This window comes from Trachinotus anak, unplaced genomic scaffold (genome assembly GCF_046630095.1).
Source record: "Trachinotus anak isolate AG129_WGS33_773 ecotype Australia unplaced genomic scaffold, CSIRO_AGI_Tana_v1 ptg000011l, whole genome shotgun sequence".
Classification (NCBI taxonomy): Eukaryota; Metazoa; Chordata; class Actinopteri; order Carangiformes; family Carangidae; genus Trachinotus; species Trachinotus anak.
The window spans coordinates 19969046-19986178 of NW_027273862.1; the positions used below are offsets into that span (position 1 = coordinate 19969046).

General features: G+C 39.8%; 1 protein-coding gene across 3 annotated transcripts; it reads left to right on the plus strand.

Annotated features, from left to right (window-relative positions):
• Positions 1 to 1069: 1069 nt before the first annotated feature.
• Positions 1070 to 16179, plus strand: rbms1a (RNA binding motif, single stranded interacting protein 1a). Of its 3 annotated transcripts, none has more exons than XM_071489383.1 (14): positions 1070 to 1400; positions 3670 to 3812; positions 5407 to 5465; positions 6542 to 6633; positions 7756 to 7913; positions 8675 to 8754; positions 8865 to 8965; positions 9569 to 9618; positions 9718 to 9808; positions 11315 to 11365; positions 12322 to 12423; positions 13105 to 13173; positions 13395 to 13469; positions 14124 to 16179. In XM_071489383.1, the coding sequence occupies exons 1-13, from the start codon at positions 1350 to 1352 to the stop codon at positions 13461 to 13463; spliced, it is 1116 nt and encodes a 371-aa protein (XP_071345484.1). In that variant the 5' UTR covers positions 1070 to 1349; the 3' UTR covers positions 13464 to 13469; positions 14124 to 16179. The 3 variants fall into 3 exon arrangements, with proteins under 3 accessions (XP_071345484.1, XP_071345485.1, XP_071345486.1); XM_071489385.1 differs by having other exon boundaries at positions 1314 to 1392; XM_071489384.1 differs by lacking the exon at positions 11315 to 11365 and having other exon boundaries at positions 1098 to 1400.
• Positions 16180 to 17133: the final 954 nt, after the last annotated feature.

Sequence of the window (17133 nt, forward strand, 5' to 3'; positions counted from 1 at the left end):
ACAATACAACTTCTAATTGATTCTATTGAGGGGGTGGACCTGGTGTAATGAGGGAGGCTGTTCCTCACTCTGGGTGCAATAACCAAAAGCTTTATTCAAGCCTGTGTCTGATGAACCTAAAAGGTCTTAGGGGTCAAATGCAGAGGACCAAAAATGTAGAAAGTGGCCAGATGATTAAAATAAACAAAAAACAAATAAATAACAAATTGTACATCTCAAAATCAATTCTACAAAATTAGCGGAACCTTTGAAAATAAACTAGAAAGCTGGAAAAAAAATTGTTCCTCTTTTTCATCATTCAGCAGTGTGAGCTATTTGTGTGCTAAATATGAAAATGCCTCGTTGACACTTTTATAAATTGTGTACAAGGCAATCGATTTTGTGATTGCACTCAATGGAGAAAATATTGACGGTTCTCCTGATTTACAAGTTCTTGAAAGAGTTGATATTTTATTTCTACTTCAAAATTTCACCATTATGTCACATGATCTACATACAGTACATGGTGTGACATGACACAGCTGCGTTTCAGAAAACAGCACATAGTAGATAGTGAGGGAGTTTATGCCTGATATGACATTAAGTACATGTCTCTACTAAATATATTTGTTCCCTGTTTGTGTTTATTAATCCACTCTCCAATTGTTGGGTTTGCAGGGAGCCTGTGACCTCCAGCCGAGGCCAGTCCCTGCTTATATTTCATTGCATCCTGATTCTCTGACATGTAGTGTGTTGGGTGGGGGGAAGGGTAGGAAGAGGAAGAGGGTGTGTGTGTGTGTGTGTGTGTGTGTGTGTGGTTGGAGGAGGTGGGGGTGAAGAATGTTTGGTATGTGCGGGCGACGACAACATGAAAGGCGGCGAGTGTTCAGGCCAAGTGATTGTGTGCCAACAAATCAAACCCGAAAGCGCAAGCATCCGATTATAAACGGAGCCACAGAAAACCAGACGTCCAAATCCGCCTTTGTCACAAAAAAATAAACCTCCAGTGCGAGTTTTTACGAGGCGACCACGCAGTTTATTTGATGTCAACCTCCCTGCAGAGGCGGAGATGGTTTGGTCTGTAGTAGGTGGGACTGCCGAGCGGTCTGCTGCAGGACGTCGTAGATCAATGAACCGGACCGGAGGGTTGGCCCATCGCATCTGACTGTATAGATGTGTCAGTATACCTATGCAGGACCGAGGCTTTATTACTATTAATCAGCCCGTTCATTATGCGGATGTGTTAGAGCGACTGGCTGCTTCATAGGTTCCTCACACCGCTTGGATTCCGTCTCTACTGGCTCCTCGTAGCGATTTTTTTTTTTTTTTTTTGGGGGGGGGGAGATAAAAATTTATCCGTAACCTCCAGGATGATCTTTGCGAACACAGGCAACCCGCTGAAGACAGCCAATCGTAAGCAGGTAGGCCAGGAACACACACATTTTTTATCATCTCTGCCTACTTTTTTTTTTTTTTTTTTTTGTGCTTGAGGCAGTATTTGAATAAACAATGTGAATAATAGCAGCCGCGAATGGCATTGGAAAGCCCTCTCCGGCTTCCCTGTGGAAAATATGTATTTATATCAAATCCTTTTAATAGCCTACCAAATGAATTGGATTGTATAAAAAAAATTAGACCCACTGCCGACTTGTCAAACGGGAAGCTGATCCTGTGATAGGCTACACGGGGAGATAAAACCAGCCCCTGACCCGATCTATAGCTCTACAACCGAGACTTTAATTATTATGTCCATATAACCTTGTTTGCCCAGCCACTCATCCACTCTGGTCAATATGCATGACGGTTACTGTAGTCTGTTTTATAGGTTAATGCATTCTGGGTGAATCCAGAGAGAGAGAGAGAGGGAGGGAGGGAGAGAGAGAGAAAGAAAGAGAGGGAGAGAGCTCAGTGTAATGTATGTCAGTGTGCTGGAGTGAAGTGAGCTCCCTGCATCCTTCATTTTGACCTCTCAGGTGAACAAAAAGGTAATTGAAGGCCTTGCCCCTTTGCTTTTTCCATCACACCTTTTGATTTAGATGGAAGATGAGAATAGGAGGCAGGCACCGTGTCACCTCTGATGATGGAAATATAATCCCAGTTAAAGATGAAGTGGACTGCGGGTTCAGTTTTTTTTTTAGCCTGCTGCCTGTAAGACCTCAAATACCCACCTTTCAGATTCAGCAGTCATATTTATTCATTAGAAAATACTGAGGGCAGGAATCTGCAACCAACCACATCGAAACCCCTGCAGGGGAGCAGGGAATGAGTTTTGCAGTGTAGGTGTAGCACAGGTTTAGTCTGCTATAAGGCATGATGCTGCCTCTGTGAAATGTACCGCCATAGCTGCCGTCTAATAGAGTGGGCGCACCCTCTCAGAGGCCTAATGGGAACCCTTGGTGGTCTCAAAGAAAGTTTGTGTGGTAATTGCATACCAATAAAAACGTAAGGCCTCAGCTTGAACACATAACAGGCCTAACAGATGTTGCTGCCACAGCGATCAATGCCTCATCTGTAAAAGAAAAATAGCTTCTATGAACATTTGACAAACACACAACTGTGGATGACTATGTCAGTGATTCTTGTTGGCATGGTTATAGTTGTACCCATGGCTTTGGCACTTGGAGTGGATTGTCCTTTGGTTATGGACAGATGGTGTGATTCTGCCATGCTTTGTCTTTGATCTGATCTGGAGAGGGTTTGGTTTGGCTGGGAGCTATTTTAATGAATGAGTAAGGGGAAGGAAATGCTTTGCAGGGCAATGCGGTGTGGTTTGGCTCACAAGTATGAAGAAATCCATTGGTTTTTGATAAACACTACAGCAGGATGTACGACATGAGCACTGATTTAATCGCATTGTGATTCATAAACGCCCACATAAAAAAAATAAATATCTTTTAATGTCCTCTGTAGTTTATTGGCAGACAGAACCACCAGGAGCCTAAAGGTCAACCTTACCTACCACTGAGACCCTGACAGTGGCAGAAGAAGTATATTCAAATCCTTACTTAAGTGAAAATACTCACATTTCATTACAATTAAAAGTCTCATATTAAAATGTTACTTTAGTAGAAGTACATAAGTATTATTTACAAAATGTACTTTAAGTATAAAAGTAAAAGTATTCATAATGCAGGAACACGCCATTCAAAGTGTATCACTAATGAATGATATCCTTGGATATAATTAATGTTGTAATTTTGTCAATGTGCAGCTAATTTCAGGTGCTTTATACACTAAAGGGTGGTTAAGTAGTAATCGGCTGCATCATATTTAAAAGCTCAACATATGTTTTCATGTAAAATCTGAATTTGTAAAGTAGCAGTAAGCGTCACATCAAAGTAGTAGAGTAAAAAATACAATATTTACCTCTGAAACATAGTAAAGTAGAAAGTAGCATGAAATTAAGTACTGTACTGCAGACTCCCACCACTTTAGGCTGACATTGTGACAAGATAGAAGACTTGACTGCTATGTGGATCATCGATGAGCAGTGCTTATCATCTAAAGAGTACAAGAACGACGTTTACTGTAGCATGCACATGAAATAACAAAGTCAGATTGTGTCCTCTGTGTGTTTCTGCACTTTTGTTTCACACAGATGAATTGTTCTTGTGATCACTGTTGACCTGAGTTTAAATTAGATTATCTAGCTCCCATACGCATTGCTAACAGTGGGTTTCCTGTGTGCAGTCCTACCCCATGACTCCGTCCAGTCCCAGCAGCAGCAGCAACTGCAGCAGCACAGGCCTGGAGCAGCTCAGCAAAACTAACCTGTACATCCGGGGCCTGCCTCCTGCTACTACAGACCTGGACCTGGTCAAACTCTGTCACCAGTGAGTACCCACGCATATAGTATGAACACTACAAGTGTGCTTATGTGTGTGCACACCAGTGTTTTGCACTGATATGCTTGTTTGCTGAAAAAAGCAGCTTGTAGCAGGCTTAAGATATGAAATACAATGTCATTCGTAGTCTAATTTTTGATGACAGTTTTTTCCCTGACCACAGGTACATACTGTACAATTTGTAACTTGCTGTTTTTAGTTGCACATTTAAGTCAACGTAACTATTAAGTAATGCTTTTTTGTGAATTCATTCTTGATTTAAATGAATATTTTTACATTTTGGGAAAAAAGAAACACTCATTTGGTTTCTTGTCAAGAGTTAGATGAGAAGATTAATACCAAATTTGTACCTATACAATAAATAAGAAGCCACGGACAGGAGATTGTTAGCTTAGCTTAGCACAAAGCCTGGAGACAGGGACACAGCGAACCCCTGTAAAACCACAATCATTTATTTTTACACTTAAGTTTTTGTAATGTTAATTAGGGCATTTTAAAGGGCTGGTAATGTTAGGCGTATTTTGTTATCTTTGGGCAGAGCCAGGCTAGCTGTTTCCCCTGTTTCTAGTCTTTGTGCTAAGCTAACCAGCTGTGGTGGTAGCTTCAGATTTCCTGTACAGTTATGAGAGTGTTATCAATCTTCTTATGTAACTCTTGGCAAGAAAACAAAAAGGGGTATTTCCAAGAATTTCAGTATTTGTTTATTCGATTTCTGACTCATTAACAATGTTATTATTCTGTGTTTCAATGTAGTATCACTATCTCTACCAACAGACACACTTAAAGAAGTCATAGCTCAAATCTGATACGAGAAGCAGCCTGGGAAAATGATAAGCGAAAAAAAAACAGTCATATAAAGCAGCCCAGTGAACATGTTCAGTACTTGATACTGTAGGCTTCAGTCTGAGTGGTTAGTATGGTAGGTGCCATAATTAGTGGAGTTTTGTCCCCTCTCCTTCCCTCTGAATCACAAACATATGGAGAGAGGCATTCACCCATGTAACCAGCAGCAGCAGCAGCTGTTTGTGTCCTGTTTGCTTGTGTTTTGTTCATGTTCCCAATGGTGTTTGCCAGCACAAAGCAGAAATGAAAGCGCTTTTCATAGCAACAAGGTCTGAATGGAAATGTAAGCTGGGCATTCAGTCTGTATGGTGTGTGCACTTAGCTCACAGCTTGTGTCACAGTTCAACTTTAGTATAAGGTCAGACATGCAACAAAGCCCGAAACACTGAAATTGGATTCATAGTGTTTGGAAACATGTAGGGGAGAGTAGTTAATGTACAGTATGTGCTTCTGAAGTGAGCAGGTATCTCAATGAACATCACCAGTTTTTATTATTTCCATAAATTGTTCTTGTCTGCTTGTGTTGATTTTTATTTCTGATCTCACTAGGCTGTCATGATGAGTGAAAGTACTCTCTTCTGCAAAGGGAGACACAGAAATTTGACAGACATTAACTATCAATAATGAGAAGTTAAGCTGATTCAGAGACATTTTCATTAAAGATGATCACCAGTCTCCCTCGCTGACTCCTTTCAAATAGAGTTCTTTGACAGTAATCTACATGTTGATGTGCACCCAGGTATGGCAAGATTCAGTCAGCAAAGGCAATCCTGGACAAGACAACCAACAAATGTAAAGGTCAGTAAGGTCATTAATTAAATCATAGTACCAGCCATCATTGTTCAGTGCTGTAAGATTGGTAGAAAAGGTATATTTAACAATGTAACTGAAATCCTCTCCTCGCCAGTTCTCCATTCATTTCCATAGGCTATGAAGATCAACTTGCTACGACGAATACTTGCTTGAGTTGGGTAATCTATCACTGTGAACATGACCAGTGAATGTGGTGCTTTTATTTTTGTCTACCTTGTTATATTGTTGTATGGCATCACAGCTGAAAGTGTACACTGATTGCCATACAAGGATAAATTAAGTTTGACAGAAACAAAGGCAGATTATGATAGATTACCTAACTCAAGCAGGTTTAGAGTCTCAGATTTACATTTTATGGAAATAAACAGAAACCAGTGACTGACTGGATGATAGGAAAATATTTTTAAAAATCAGAAACAACATGGTATGCTTTTGAAAATGGTGAAAAGGCAAAGTATGTGCATTTTGTCATAAATTTGGTTAGACATAGATGCTGGATAGGTTCTTAAAGGAATAGTTCAATATTTTGACTTCAAGACTCCAGGAAATTACTGAGCCCAGACAAGAAATAATCGCCAGTAAAACTGTAGCTTGCCAATTACAAACTCTGGTTTTGTACAGATTAAGCAAACAAGATATAACCTATTAATTAGTGATCTGTAGAGGAGCTGGTAAATAGATTATTTTACCCTTGCTCAGAGCTAGGTTAGCACTTAGGCCCCCTGTTTCCAGTCTTTATGCTAAGCTAAGATAACCAGCTGCTGGCTCCAGCTAGGCCTACATATTTACTGCACAGACATGAGAGTGGCATGAAGTCTCTCATTAAAGACTGAATAACCAGAGTCCGCGAAATATTGAACTGTTCCTCTAAAATACTGCAGAAAACACAATTTTAAAAATAGTTTTGTAGTGATTAGTGAGACAACAAGGTTGTGTGTCATGATTGATAATATAAAATATATCTTGATATTGGAGTGATAGACAATGAATATCAACATACATTACCCATCCATCAGTAACAGTGATAAAACAAAATGTAAATACTGCTCTACCAACTACAGGTTATGGCTTTGTGGACTTCGACAGCCCAGCGGCTGCTTTAAAGGCTGTACATGCTCTGAAAACCAGCGGCATACAGGCCCAGATGGCCAAGGTGAGTTTGGTACAAGCATGTGCGTGAACCTGTCTGTGTGTGTGTGTGTGTGTGTGTGCATATTTGTCTTGCTCGCGAACATCTCTGTGGGGTTGTACGTCTTTAATGTGTGCATGTGTCTGGTGTGTGTTGGAGAAGGACATTAGACTGATCACATGACCTCAGCTGACAAGCTGTTCTTCCCGTGACCCCATTTACTTTCACTGTAGAAACCAGATGTCACATCTCTCTCTGCCAAATAACCTGTCAGTCAGTGTGACACGTTAGACACAGGACCACCAACTCACACACCATCTTTCTTCTTTAGACTGTATAGAAAATATTGATTTCAACCAGTATTATTACTGTTTCACATTTAGTCATGACAATTATCATTCATGCATACTGATATAGGCATTTCTGCACCAAAGCACTATAGCAGCAGTACTACTGCTCTGAACCATGGTAGATCCTTTAAAACAAAGCACACCAGTTTTTCATTTTTCAAAAATATTCTTAGACAACAAACAGGATATTTCTGCATCACATCTGTGATTTGTCTCGCAGTGGGCAGCGGAAATTGTCTGGATCATCAAATTTTTTTCAGTCCCTTCCCTTTCTCAGCCCAGTTCCCAGTTCATTGATGAAGGGTTGCTCTCCGAAGACCTGCATGTAGCTGCTCTGTTGGAACAAACACAGCAGAACACAGTTTGTGTGTTGTGGTAGCTAGGCTACGCTGCTCTCCTGCTGTTTCTAGGGAAGACCGGAGAGGTGCTGAGCTGCTATGCAGTACAGATGAAGTCTGTTTCAGTGTGTGTATGCATTAGTGTGTTCATGTGTGTGTGCAGGAGAGCTTATGAATGTTTGCTGAACGAAATGTCTTCCTTTGACCATTAGCCATACCTTAGCTCAGTCTCAAACCCTGATCCACACAGACAAGTTTCACAGCAGAGGAAAATATATTCTGTTAGACATTCATGTGTCACTGAAGAAATGCCTGTATCTGTGTTTGAATGCAAACGTCCCTGGTTCATGAGGAGCTATTGTTGCATTTTTGCTTGTGGATCTCTCTCAGGTCAGATATGCAAAATATACTATAAAACACATTATATTCAATACATTTATATACTTTTGTGTGAACAGCAACAGGAGCAGGATCCGACAAATCTGTACATTTCCAACTTGCCTCTCTCTGTGGATGAGAAAGAGTTGGAGAACATGCTGCAGCCCTTTGGCCAGGTTGTCTCCACACGGATCCTCCGAGACTACAGCGGCAACAGCCGAGGTGTGGGCTTCGCCAGGTCAGTCACAGAAGATAGAAAGAAAGGAGTGTTCATTTCAAACCCTGTGATTATACATATGAACTAATACACAAATTACCACTCATATAACTCTATCTAGTACTTACTATTGTCACTGTGTAGCTATTTTTCAAGTACAGTAGTTTGTCAATTATTGTTAAAAATAGGAATATTTGCAACATTTCTTTACTATTATGGTGTGTTTTCAACAATTTGTAATTACAGTCACAATAACACGAATCACTGGAGGTTGAGGTTTATTGCAATTAGGGGCTACGTTCACACTTGTAGTCAGACTTATTAACTAGAATCAGTCATGACCTGTTGTCTGTAGAGGACCTCCTTTGTGTTTAAACTGCCGTCAGATATAGAGGCTGTGTTTGAGTTGAATTATTTTCTTTGACTTTTGCAATGATTTTCAAAATAATTTTCTCACTGAATCTTAAATTGCGATACAATTGCCAAACCTGCTTTTGTTTTGAAGGGGAAAAGTTCTTGTTCCATATACACACAGCCAAGAATATCTGTGTAAGAGTCTGAGTCTGCTGTGGTTGTCTGTTATAACTGCACAGAATGTGAACTGGCCTTAAAAATCAAGAGGGCAATCATGTTCAAGTTTTGTGTGAAGTGCCAAGAGTTATCCCAGTTTGCGTCATGCCTAACAATACCACTTTGTGTTGAGGGAAATTTTTACTGTAAATCGACCCTGTGTGACTTATTTATGAGTCATGGCTGTTGTTTCATGTCCCCCACCCTGTCAGGATGGACACAACAGAGCAGTGTAATGCAGTCATCTCCCACTTCAATGGAAAGTTTATCAAGATTGCTTCTGGTGCTCTGGGTAGGAAACATTTCCCTCTTTCTGTACGCTTTCTTTTCCATACAAACTGTGGAGGCAGTGATAATTAATTATGGAGTGACTGTATGTCGGTTTTTGTGCTTTGTCCACAGCTCCTTCTCAGCCCTTGCTGTGTAAGTTTGCAGACAGTCAGAGGAAGAAACATGCTCACAGTGGATTTGTTCCCAATGGACAGACAGGGGATCTCAGATTAGTACGTACCCAACTTTCATCTTACATGTATTTTGGATTTTGCCCCCTCTGCGCTACTTATTAATGAAGTGAAAGAGAATTAATGAAGTTTTTAGTGTACAATGTCATGCACACAACAATGCCCAGGCTGCACACTTTGGCTTATAAGACACCATAAATTCACATAAGACAGAACCAGAGTGCAGCTATAGCTACAATTTTAATCAGTTTTATAAAAACATCCAACCAACTTGAAAAACTTTCATAATTAAATCTTCAGATCTTCATTGTCTACAGGGGAATTCATAGATCACTGGCAATAATATTTACCAAAATAACCATTCCTGCTTTTAAATATGTCAGGGTATTGTGGAGCCATTTCATGGAAAATTAACTCTTAATTAATTCATTAATCAGTGATAATTATAAAGCACAAACAAAAATGAGCAATGAAAAACAAATATTTTTAACACTAATTTTTTCCCCATATTATAACTGATGAAGTGATCAATTTTATTCATACTAACCCTAACCCTAGCCCATTACTCCATGTTGGGTTCAAACAGTAATAAGATACAAACAAGTAATTCTTGTCTAATAATTATCAACTATTTCCCCACCATAGGGTGCAATGACTCTCACCTATGACCCCTCCTCAGCAGCTATACAGAATGGGTAAGTTGCACTCAGGTTATAACAGTTCATGACGTCATTCCGCTTTTTATTCTCCTCATAAATCCTCAGCCTTATTTTGAAATACTGTCTGTTTCCTAGGTACTATCCCTCTCCGTATCCAGTGACCAACAGGATAATGACTGTGCAGCCTGCGATGTCTCCCTACATGTCTCCAGTCTCTGCGTACCAGGTACTGCAGAGGATCCCTTTAATGGGTGAACATAAACGTGTCCATCAGCCAGAAGTGAATTTAAATCATCTCTCTCATACTGTCTCTCTCTTCCCCTCCACGTTGCATTTGAGGTTATGGTGTGTTTATGTTAGGCTGTATTTTTGCTTGTGTGTGGGTTGTACAGGTGCTATAGATGTAAGAATAGGTGTTCAAGCTGCCCTGGGCCACCTCACACTTTGGCAGCTCCATATGGCAGCGGATGATCATTTGAATGTTTGAATGTTTGATGAGCTTGGGCAACTAGCAATCATTTAATATAGCAGTGAGCTTAGTGGTTTGTGGAAGTGAAGCTGTCAAAAAAAAAACTTTACTTTCTGTGTACCATAAACACTTCCGACCACTGAACATCCGTTGCTTGAAATTCATTCGAACAGGAGGGATGAATGTGTGGGAGCTTGTCTACCAGGGTTGCAACTCACAATAGAGGTTTTGAATAGATTCCTCTACCAGATGGGCTCCATATAAATCAACAACATGTTTGGATCATCCAGGCCTGTGTAGTAGACATTCCCATCATGTGGGGAGTTGGTGAGAAGTTCTAAATAGTAAGCTCAGGCGAAAAAAATGGCTTTACCTTTGATTAAACAACTGCAAAGTCAAACATCACACTGGCTCTGGTACAAAAGACATTTACTATATGAGCCTTCTTGAGTTTTACGTTTGACTCCACAACTACTTTTGAGAAAGGTTCACCTTTTCGATCAGATGGAGCAGGCACTCCCTCTCAGGTACACCCCTTTAGGTGACCAATTCATTGGCAGTATGAGCATTACAAGTCTCCAAGTAAGATATAATTTAGGTACACACACACAGACAACGGTCAGACTGCACCAAGCAGTCCCATCCAAGCAACCCTATGTTTGTGCTGCCAATATCAACAGCACCTGAACCTTCCCTAGTGCCGCCTTTTGTCCAGTGGGCATTGCACTTGATACCTACCTTTTGCTTTGAGGGTTGTGGCTACAAAGGCCTGTGGGGGAAGGTTGGCAGCCCAAGAGCCCTCTGGTGGACACCAGCAGTGGCACACAGGTTAATTTGTTGATAGGCAGAAGAAGATTTTTGCACTTCCTAATCCCTAAGACAGTCATGCTCTCAGAACAGGATGCAGAACAGTAATATACTGTCATATAGTTTAGAGGTTGTCTTAATGGCTGAGGTGACTGTGGTGGTTTGAAAAGCTTGATATATTTGGGCTGTCATGGATGACCAGGATCTCTTGAGTGGTAGTAGTGGCTTCAAAAGAGATGGATAGATGGATGGATGGATTTATGTGGTATATGCTGTTGCCACCCTAATTTGGGATCTAGACTGTTAAAATCCATTCATTTCTACTTACAAAATATTGCTTAATGCAGGCCTAAAGTTAGTTTGTAACATATTCATTTCATTCAAGGCACACCAATAACTTTTTCTTTTCATCTCTCTCTTGTTCTGCCCCTCCCTCCCTGTCACACCCTCTGTTAGGTACAGAGTCATTCTTGGGTGGCACATCAACCATATATCATGCAGCACCCGGTAAGGGAACGCCAGCATTTGGGGTTGTTTTTTTTTAAACACTTATACACTACCTCCTATTCTGTGTACAGGAAATGGGTGTGTGTGGTACCACCACAGCTGAAGCTCTGAGCTCACAGTCACTCCGAGTGTTACTTTAAACAGCCTGTTCTGCTGACACAGTCAAACCAACACTGTCCAAAACTTCCCCAAATGTAGAATGACAGCGCTGAGATGAGTTCTGGGAAATGTTGCCGCTGTGTATTTATATATCGTAAGTGTGTATATGTGTGTAGGAGTGTGTATGAAAGAGAAATGGAACAACGAAAAAGACATCCCCTCCCTCCCCAAACACCCCCCCCCCCCCCCCCCCCCCAACCACCTCCTCCTCTCTGTGGATCCAGCAGGAAATGCCTGAAGCAGAGACAGTCTTGTGACTCTTTGACTCTTCCAACAGATGGTTTCCAGCAGAACAAGTGTCTCTGCTGATCGGCCCCCTCCCCCACTTTTTGCTAGGAAATGGTGTATTCCCTAAAGGCGTCGTGTTTAAAGGAATATACGCCATCTGAAAACAGACTGAAAACAGAGCTGGCAGTTTCATACCTTTCATATATGTTCGTCCCTTGACATAACTCAGGAGTGTGGAATACTTTATATTTACCCCGGAATACTGTATTATCACAGACTTCGTCCTGCAAATGGATAAGTTTACATCTTGTCAAACCTTAAACCTCAAACCCACAAACCCAACAAATAAAATATCTGGGTTTTTTTTTTTTTGCCCGTATCTTTTTTGGTCTGTCCTACATACATAAGTTTTAAACAGTAAGTCATGCTATAATTATACTCATCACTGCCTGGCCCTGTTGTTGCAGTATTTTTGTGTTATCTGTGTTTTATCAGAATTGGTCAATTTAGTTTGTGGAACTGTGTCATGTGATATGTGGTTAAATAAACTGGGCTGCCTTGTGTTACAGGCTGCTGTGATGTCTCCCTCTGTGGATCCCTCCATGTCACTGCACCCCACGGCCATGATTACTCAGCAGATGGGTCAGCTGTCATTGGGCAACACTGGAGCGGTGAGTGGAATTCTGGGATATCCAACATATACAAAAAGCATTGACCAAATTGAATGTGTAAACTATAATTACATTGAAAATACGTAGTAATATTATGACAAAAGGCTTGTTTCAGTTCACGCAATGACTTAACATTGACTTGTAAATATGCCTGAACAGCGGCTCACTACTATATTAGTTTAGTTTGATTTTATTTTTAGCTCCCTCGTCACACTACCAGAGAAATCCTCCATATCAAGAACTAACTGCTACAGCAGCTACAGTTTTCTCAGTAGTTATGAAATAACCTTCCTCCTACCTTGCATTTTCTTTCTTTCTTTCTTTCTTTCTTTCTTTCTTTCTTTCTTTCTTTCTTTCTTTCTTTCTATCTTTCTATCTTTCTATCTTTCTTATTTCTTTCTTTCTTTTCTTTTTTTAAGGGAGTTGATTATCTCTAAGTGCATGGTTTACACCACACATGTGATTCTTTGTGTTTCTATTTTTGTCCTTCTTATGGTTTTGTTCTTGCTGTTCTGTAAACTTTGTTAACTTTGGATCAGCTGTGCTATGTAAATAAAGTGCTATGCAAATAAAGTTAAGTAACACAAGATGCATGTATAGCAAGGCAGTCTTTCAGGCCTGACTATATGTAACTTATCATTCAGTAGTTTGGCTTTAATCTTATTTGTTCTTATCTTACAGTATATTGCTGCCAACCATGGTGTCCAGGGAGCTTACATGCCTCAGTATCCTCCCATGCAGGCACCACCTGTAAGTTTATTGTGTCTTAGTCTTATTTAACTCTGTACCTTAAAGTAATAATTGTTTCAGAAAATTACGAAAGCCCATGGCAGTCCAGTCTTCTTCCAATCATGAGGCCTTGAGTTGTTTTTGAAGTGTTCAGCCTCTAAAGCTATCAATTATCTCAGTGCAAACGCAGTGATGATAGTTATTATCACGCTCTGAATGAGAGATGCTGTTTTGCTTTTCAGGAAAATGGCACGCCGCAACAAGTGGATTCATCCAACAACTCATCTCCTTACAGTCAGCTCAGCAAGTAATCACAGGTACACTTCACTTTCTGAATGCAGGCCATCTGATGTAAAAGCTGCCACATAATAGAAGTTATATCACCACTTTCTAATAAGACACCAAGGGTTTATGTGTTTGAAGTAACTGGTTAATAATGGTTCAGCAAACAAATCTCTTTCAGTTGTTGTTTTGAGGCATGAAAATATAAAGTCAAGATTACAGCAATTTGTGTGTGACTCTAAACCAACTGATTTAAAAATTTAGGAATCTATGAATGTGCAAATATTTCTCATTTCAAAAGTTCAACTGCTTGACACGAGATGTCTCCCACTCCACTGAAAAATCCATTCTCAACTTCAAGTTTCCACCTGACAAATCACACACGTGTAAGCTGTATGTTGGACCATGTTTAGCTTCCAAACTGCCTCAAAAATCCTGCTCATGCACACGTGTTAAACTCAGTGTTCAGGTGAACGTGGAGAAGCTTTCTTCCTTCAGCAGAAGAACAGAGAGAAGAGCAGCCTTCTAGCATCAGACGCAATAAGAAAAACACGTTCCTGAGCGGAGGGCAACTTTAAATAAGCAGAATGAAGATAAAAAATACCACTACACTGTGTCCTAATGTCGCTGATCATCCTGGTTTATAGTGTTTAAACCAGCGTTTCTGTTTTCTGTGTCTTTATTCTTAGGCTGTTTTAACTGCTCTGTGAGCCAGAGGGCAGGTGGGGAGTTGCTGATGACATCACTCACCGAAAACGCTCACCGCCTTCTCTGATTGGACCAGAAACATGAACTTTTTTGCACAGCCCCGACATTTATGGTGGAAAATGACGACAGTGTAAATGGACTCAAGCAGTTGGCTAATCACAGACAAAAAACAAGATTTATTTTGATAAGAAACAACACGCTCCTCTTTTCGTCTTTTTTCATGGATTCTCAAACCAATACCAGAGGACCCTACCCACCCCATCCCCCACCCCTCTGTCTCCAACTTAGTCCCCCCCTTCCCATTACTATGGGGTATTAAAATGCATGAGATTGAGATATTTTCCCCCTTCAAGGTTTCTATGATTTTATAGTTTCCTTTATTTGTGACATATGAAAAACCTTGCAAAACGTTGTTTGCACTGAAGTTTGAAGTTTCAGAACTCTTTTCAAAGTGACCAGAGAAAAGCTCACAAAATCAATTTTACATTCAACTGCACTTGACAGCTGACACAGGTGACCATTTCATTAGGAAATTAATGAATTTATTATTGGAAAAGGTGCCTTCCTTACGCCACATCAAACATTCTCCAACATTTTTCATCAAACTTGATCAGGTGTCATATTTCTATCAAATGTGTGTGTGTGAAATCATGGAGATTTCCAGTGAGTGTTTCGCTATCTAGTTGTCTGGTAGCAATAAAGACAATGAGAGTCCCACGGCAATACTGAGGAAAAAAAAGAATGGTGACAAACTCAGAGCAAGGTAATTCTTATTTTCCTTTTTCTCTTTTTTTTTTTTTTTAAACTTCAAGACATGACATGAAACAAGCGCCATACTTTTATGAAATTACATCATTTAGGAGGTTTTTTTTTTTTCTTTTTTTTTTTCTCTTGTGGTCAGTTTGACCAGTGATCTACCTCATGGTTCTGCTGGAGTCTGTTGGTGTTGTGGGGTTTGCAGGTTAAGCCCCTTTTCACCAGAGTGGACGAAGCAGAACAAAAGCCATGCTCAGGAGCTGGCTAAATAGGACTTTCTCTTCCTAGCATTTCTCTTCCTAATTTTCAAAGAAACATTGTGCTTTGCCTCATCTTTATCCGTCATTGCTTCTGTTCTGGTGTTTGGGTTGTTCATTTGTGATGCTTCTTTTTAGAGACTCAAAGGTGAGACAACTACTAGCCTCTCCTTAAAGTGGTTGGTTTACAGTATGTTTGAACCAAATGAACGCAGGCTACAAACATTCATTTGGTGCATTCTTCTGCCTTTGTAAAGTGATGATTCACCACTTTCCCTTACCTTTTGTCTTTTTCCTTTAAAAAAAAAAGGTCACTATCTTGGGTTACACTGCTACTGTAAAGCTCTCCAGATGTAACACTAGGACTTAGCCAAACATTGGTAATTTGGTTATTCAACAGTTTCGTAGTGTTCATGCCAAATAACTTGGACAAGTGGAAAAAGTAACTCAGATCTTCCCTCCTGCAAAACAAACGCAACAATCATGTATGAAGTACTTCAAAAGCAGCAGTATTTCATTTGAATTGGATGGAAGCTGAAATCACATGGCTGATTGTATGTATTTCAAAGGTTGGCTTGTTAAGAATAAGATCTGTAAATTATATACATTCAGGGCCAAAAGTGAAAAATGAGTTTTATCGTTTGCCTAGAGGTTTTTTTTCTTAAATGTAAGAATTCTACACTACTAAGAAACAAGTGAACAAGAAACAACAAGAAAAATGTAGAAACAATATGGTCAAAGCTGTATGGTCGCGGTACTTTTCCTCGATCAGTTGTACTGTACCTGTAAATGCTCACAGTAGGAAAATACAAACAGTAACCAGGCTTGAATTGAGTGTATTTTCCCACTCTGAACATTTGTTGCTGGAAAAAATGGAAAAATGGAAAAAAAAAAATGTACATGTTATCCTCATTGCTTCCCCCCGTCACCTTCAGCTGATTCTCAAAACAATCCTCCCCTTGCTCTCTCCTTTGAAAAGATTGGAATAAAATCAGTGCTGAATAAAAGGCTCTTCTCTTTCTCAGATATGACTCCTGTCATCTGTTGTTTCTTGTTTGGCGTTATTCTATATTGTACATATTGTTCAGAGGTCCTATGAAACTACCAGTAATGTTAATCTCTCAGTACGTTCCAACTTCCCTACCCTGTCTATGGCTCTCAGCCCGAAGTCCATTCTTTCCTACTGTAAATCTAACTCTTTAAAAAGTGGTCACAAATTATAATTGTTGGTTTTTTTTAAATAACTAAATAATTTCCTGAAACAGCTGCCACTGTAGTTTTTAACAGTGTCACTTAAACATGAGTATAGCTGCATTTTTAGAAGGGGGTTTTTCACAGCTGTGGATTCATACACAGTGCTCTACTGACTGACTCAAAATAACCTACAGTGTCCAGAGCTCTACAGCACAGGGAAATGAGATGCATCAGGCTTTGAATACCAAGGCAATACTTGGTTAAATTTATTGTTGGTTGTGGTCTTGTCATGGGATTTGTGGACAATAAAAAACAGAAAATAATACCAACCATATCATTTAAGATCAAGCCAACTGACTTTATAGCATTAATCACAAGCAAGTTTGAAGATTTACCAAGACTTAAAAGTCTAATCCAGCAATTTTGTATTGTACTGTCTTACACCCTTGGGACTTGGAGAGACGGATTTCAAAAAGAACAGTCAAAATTGATGCAGGAGCGATATGCTGACTTTAAATCCATTGTCTGGGTCAAGCTACAGAAGTCGTGGATCCTACAATTTCCATAATGCAATCCACAACATTTTCTAAAATCTTTAAAACACTCCTATTACAGCTCCTATTAAAATGTCTCCAGATTCAAGCCAAGATAATCCTCATAATAGATGTCCTTTTTTCAGACTTTGGAAAGTTCCCTCCAGAATCGAATCATACATGATGAAAAAAAAAAGTAACCACATCTAAATTATTTGCAATTACATAAAAACTTCCCAGAAATCCTGTCT

What these genes read in the sequence shown, in the direction of transcription:
- rbms1a (XM_071489383.1), top strand. Translation starts at nt 1,350, where the DNA reads ATGATCTTTGCGAACACAGGCAACCCGCTGAAGACAGCCAATCGTAAG. An exon ending in AGACAGCCAATCGTAAGCAG is followed by an intron (nt 1,401 to 3,669) that starts GTAGGCCAGGAA and finishes TCCTGTGTGCAG; the next exon opens with TCCTACCCCATGACTCCGTC. An exon ending in CTGGTCAAACTCTGTCACCA is followed by an intron (nt 3,813 to 5,406) that starts GTGAGTACCCAC and finishes ATGTGCACCCAG; the next exon opens with GTATGGCAAGATTCAGTCAG.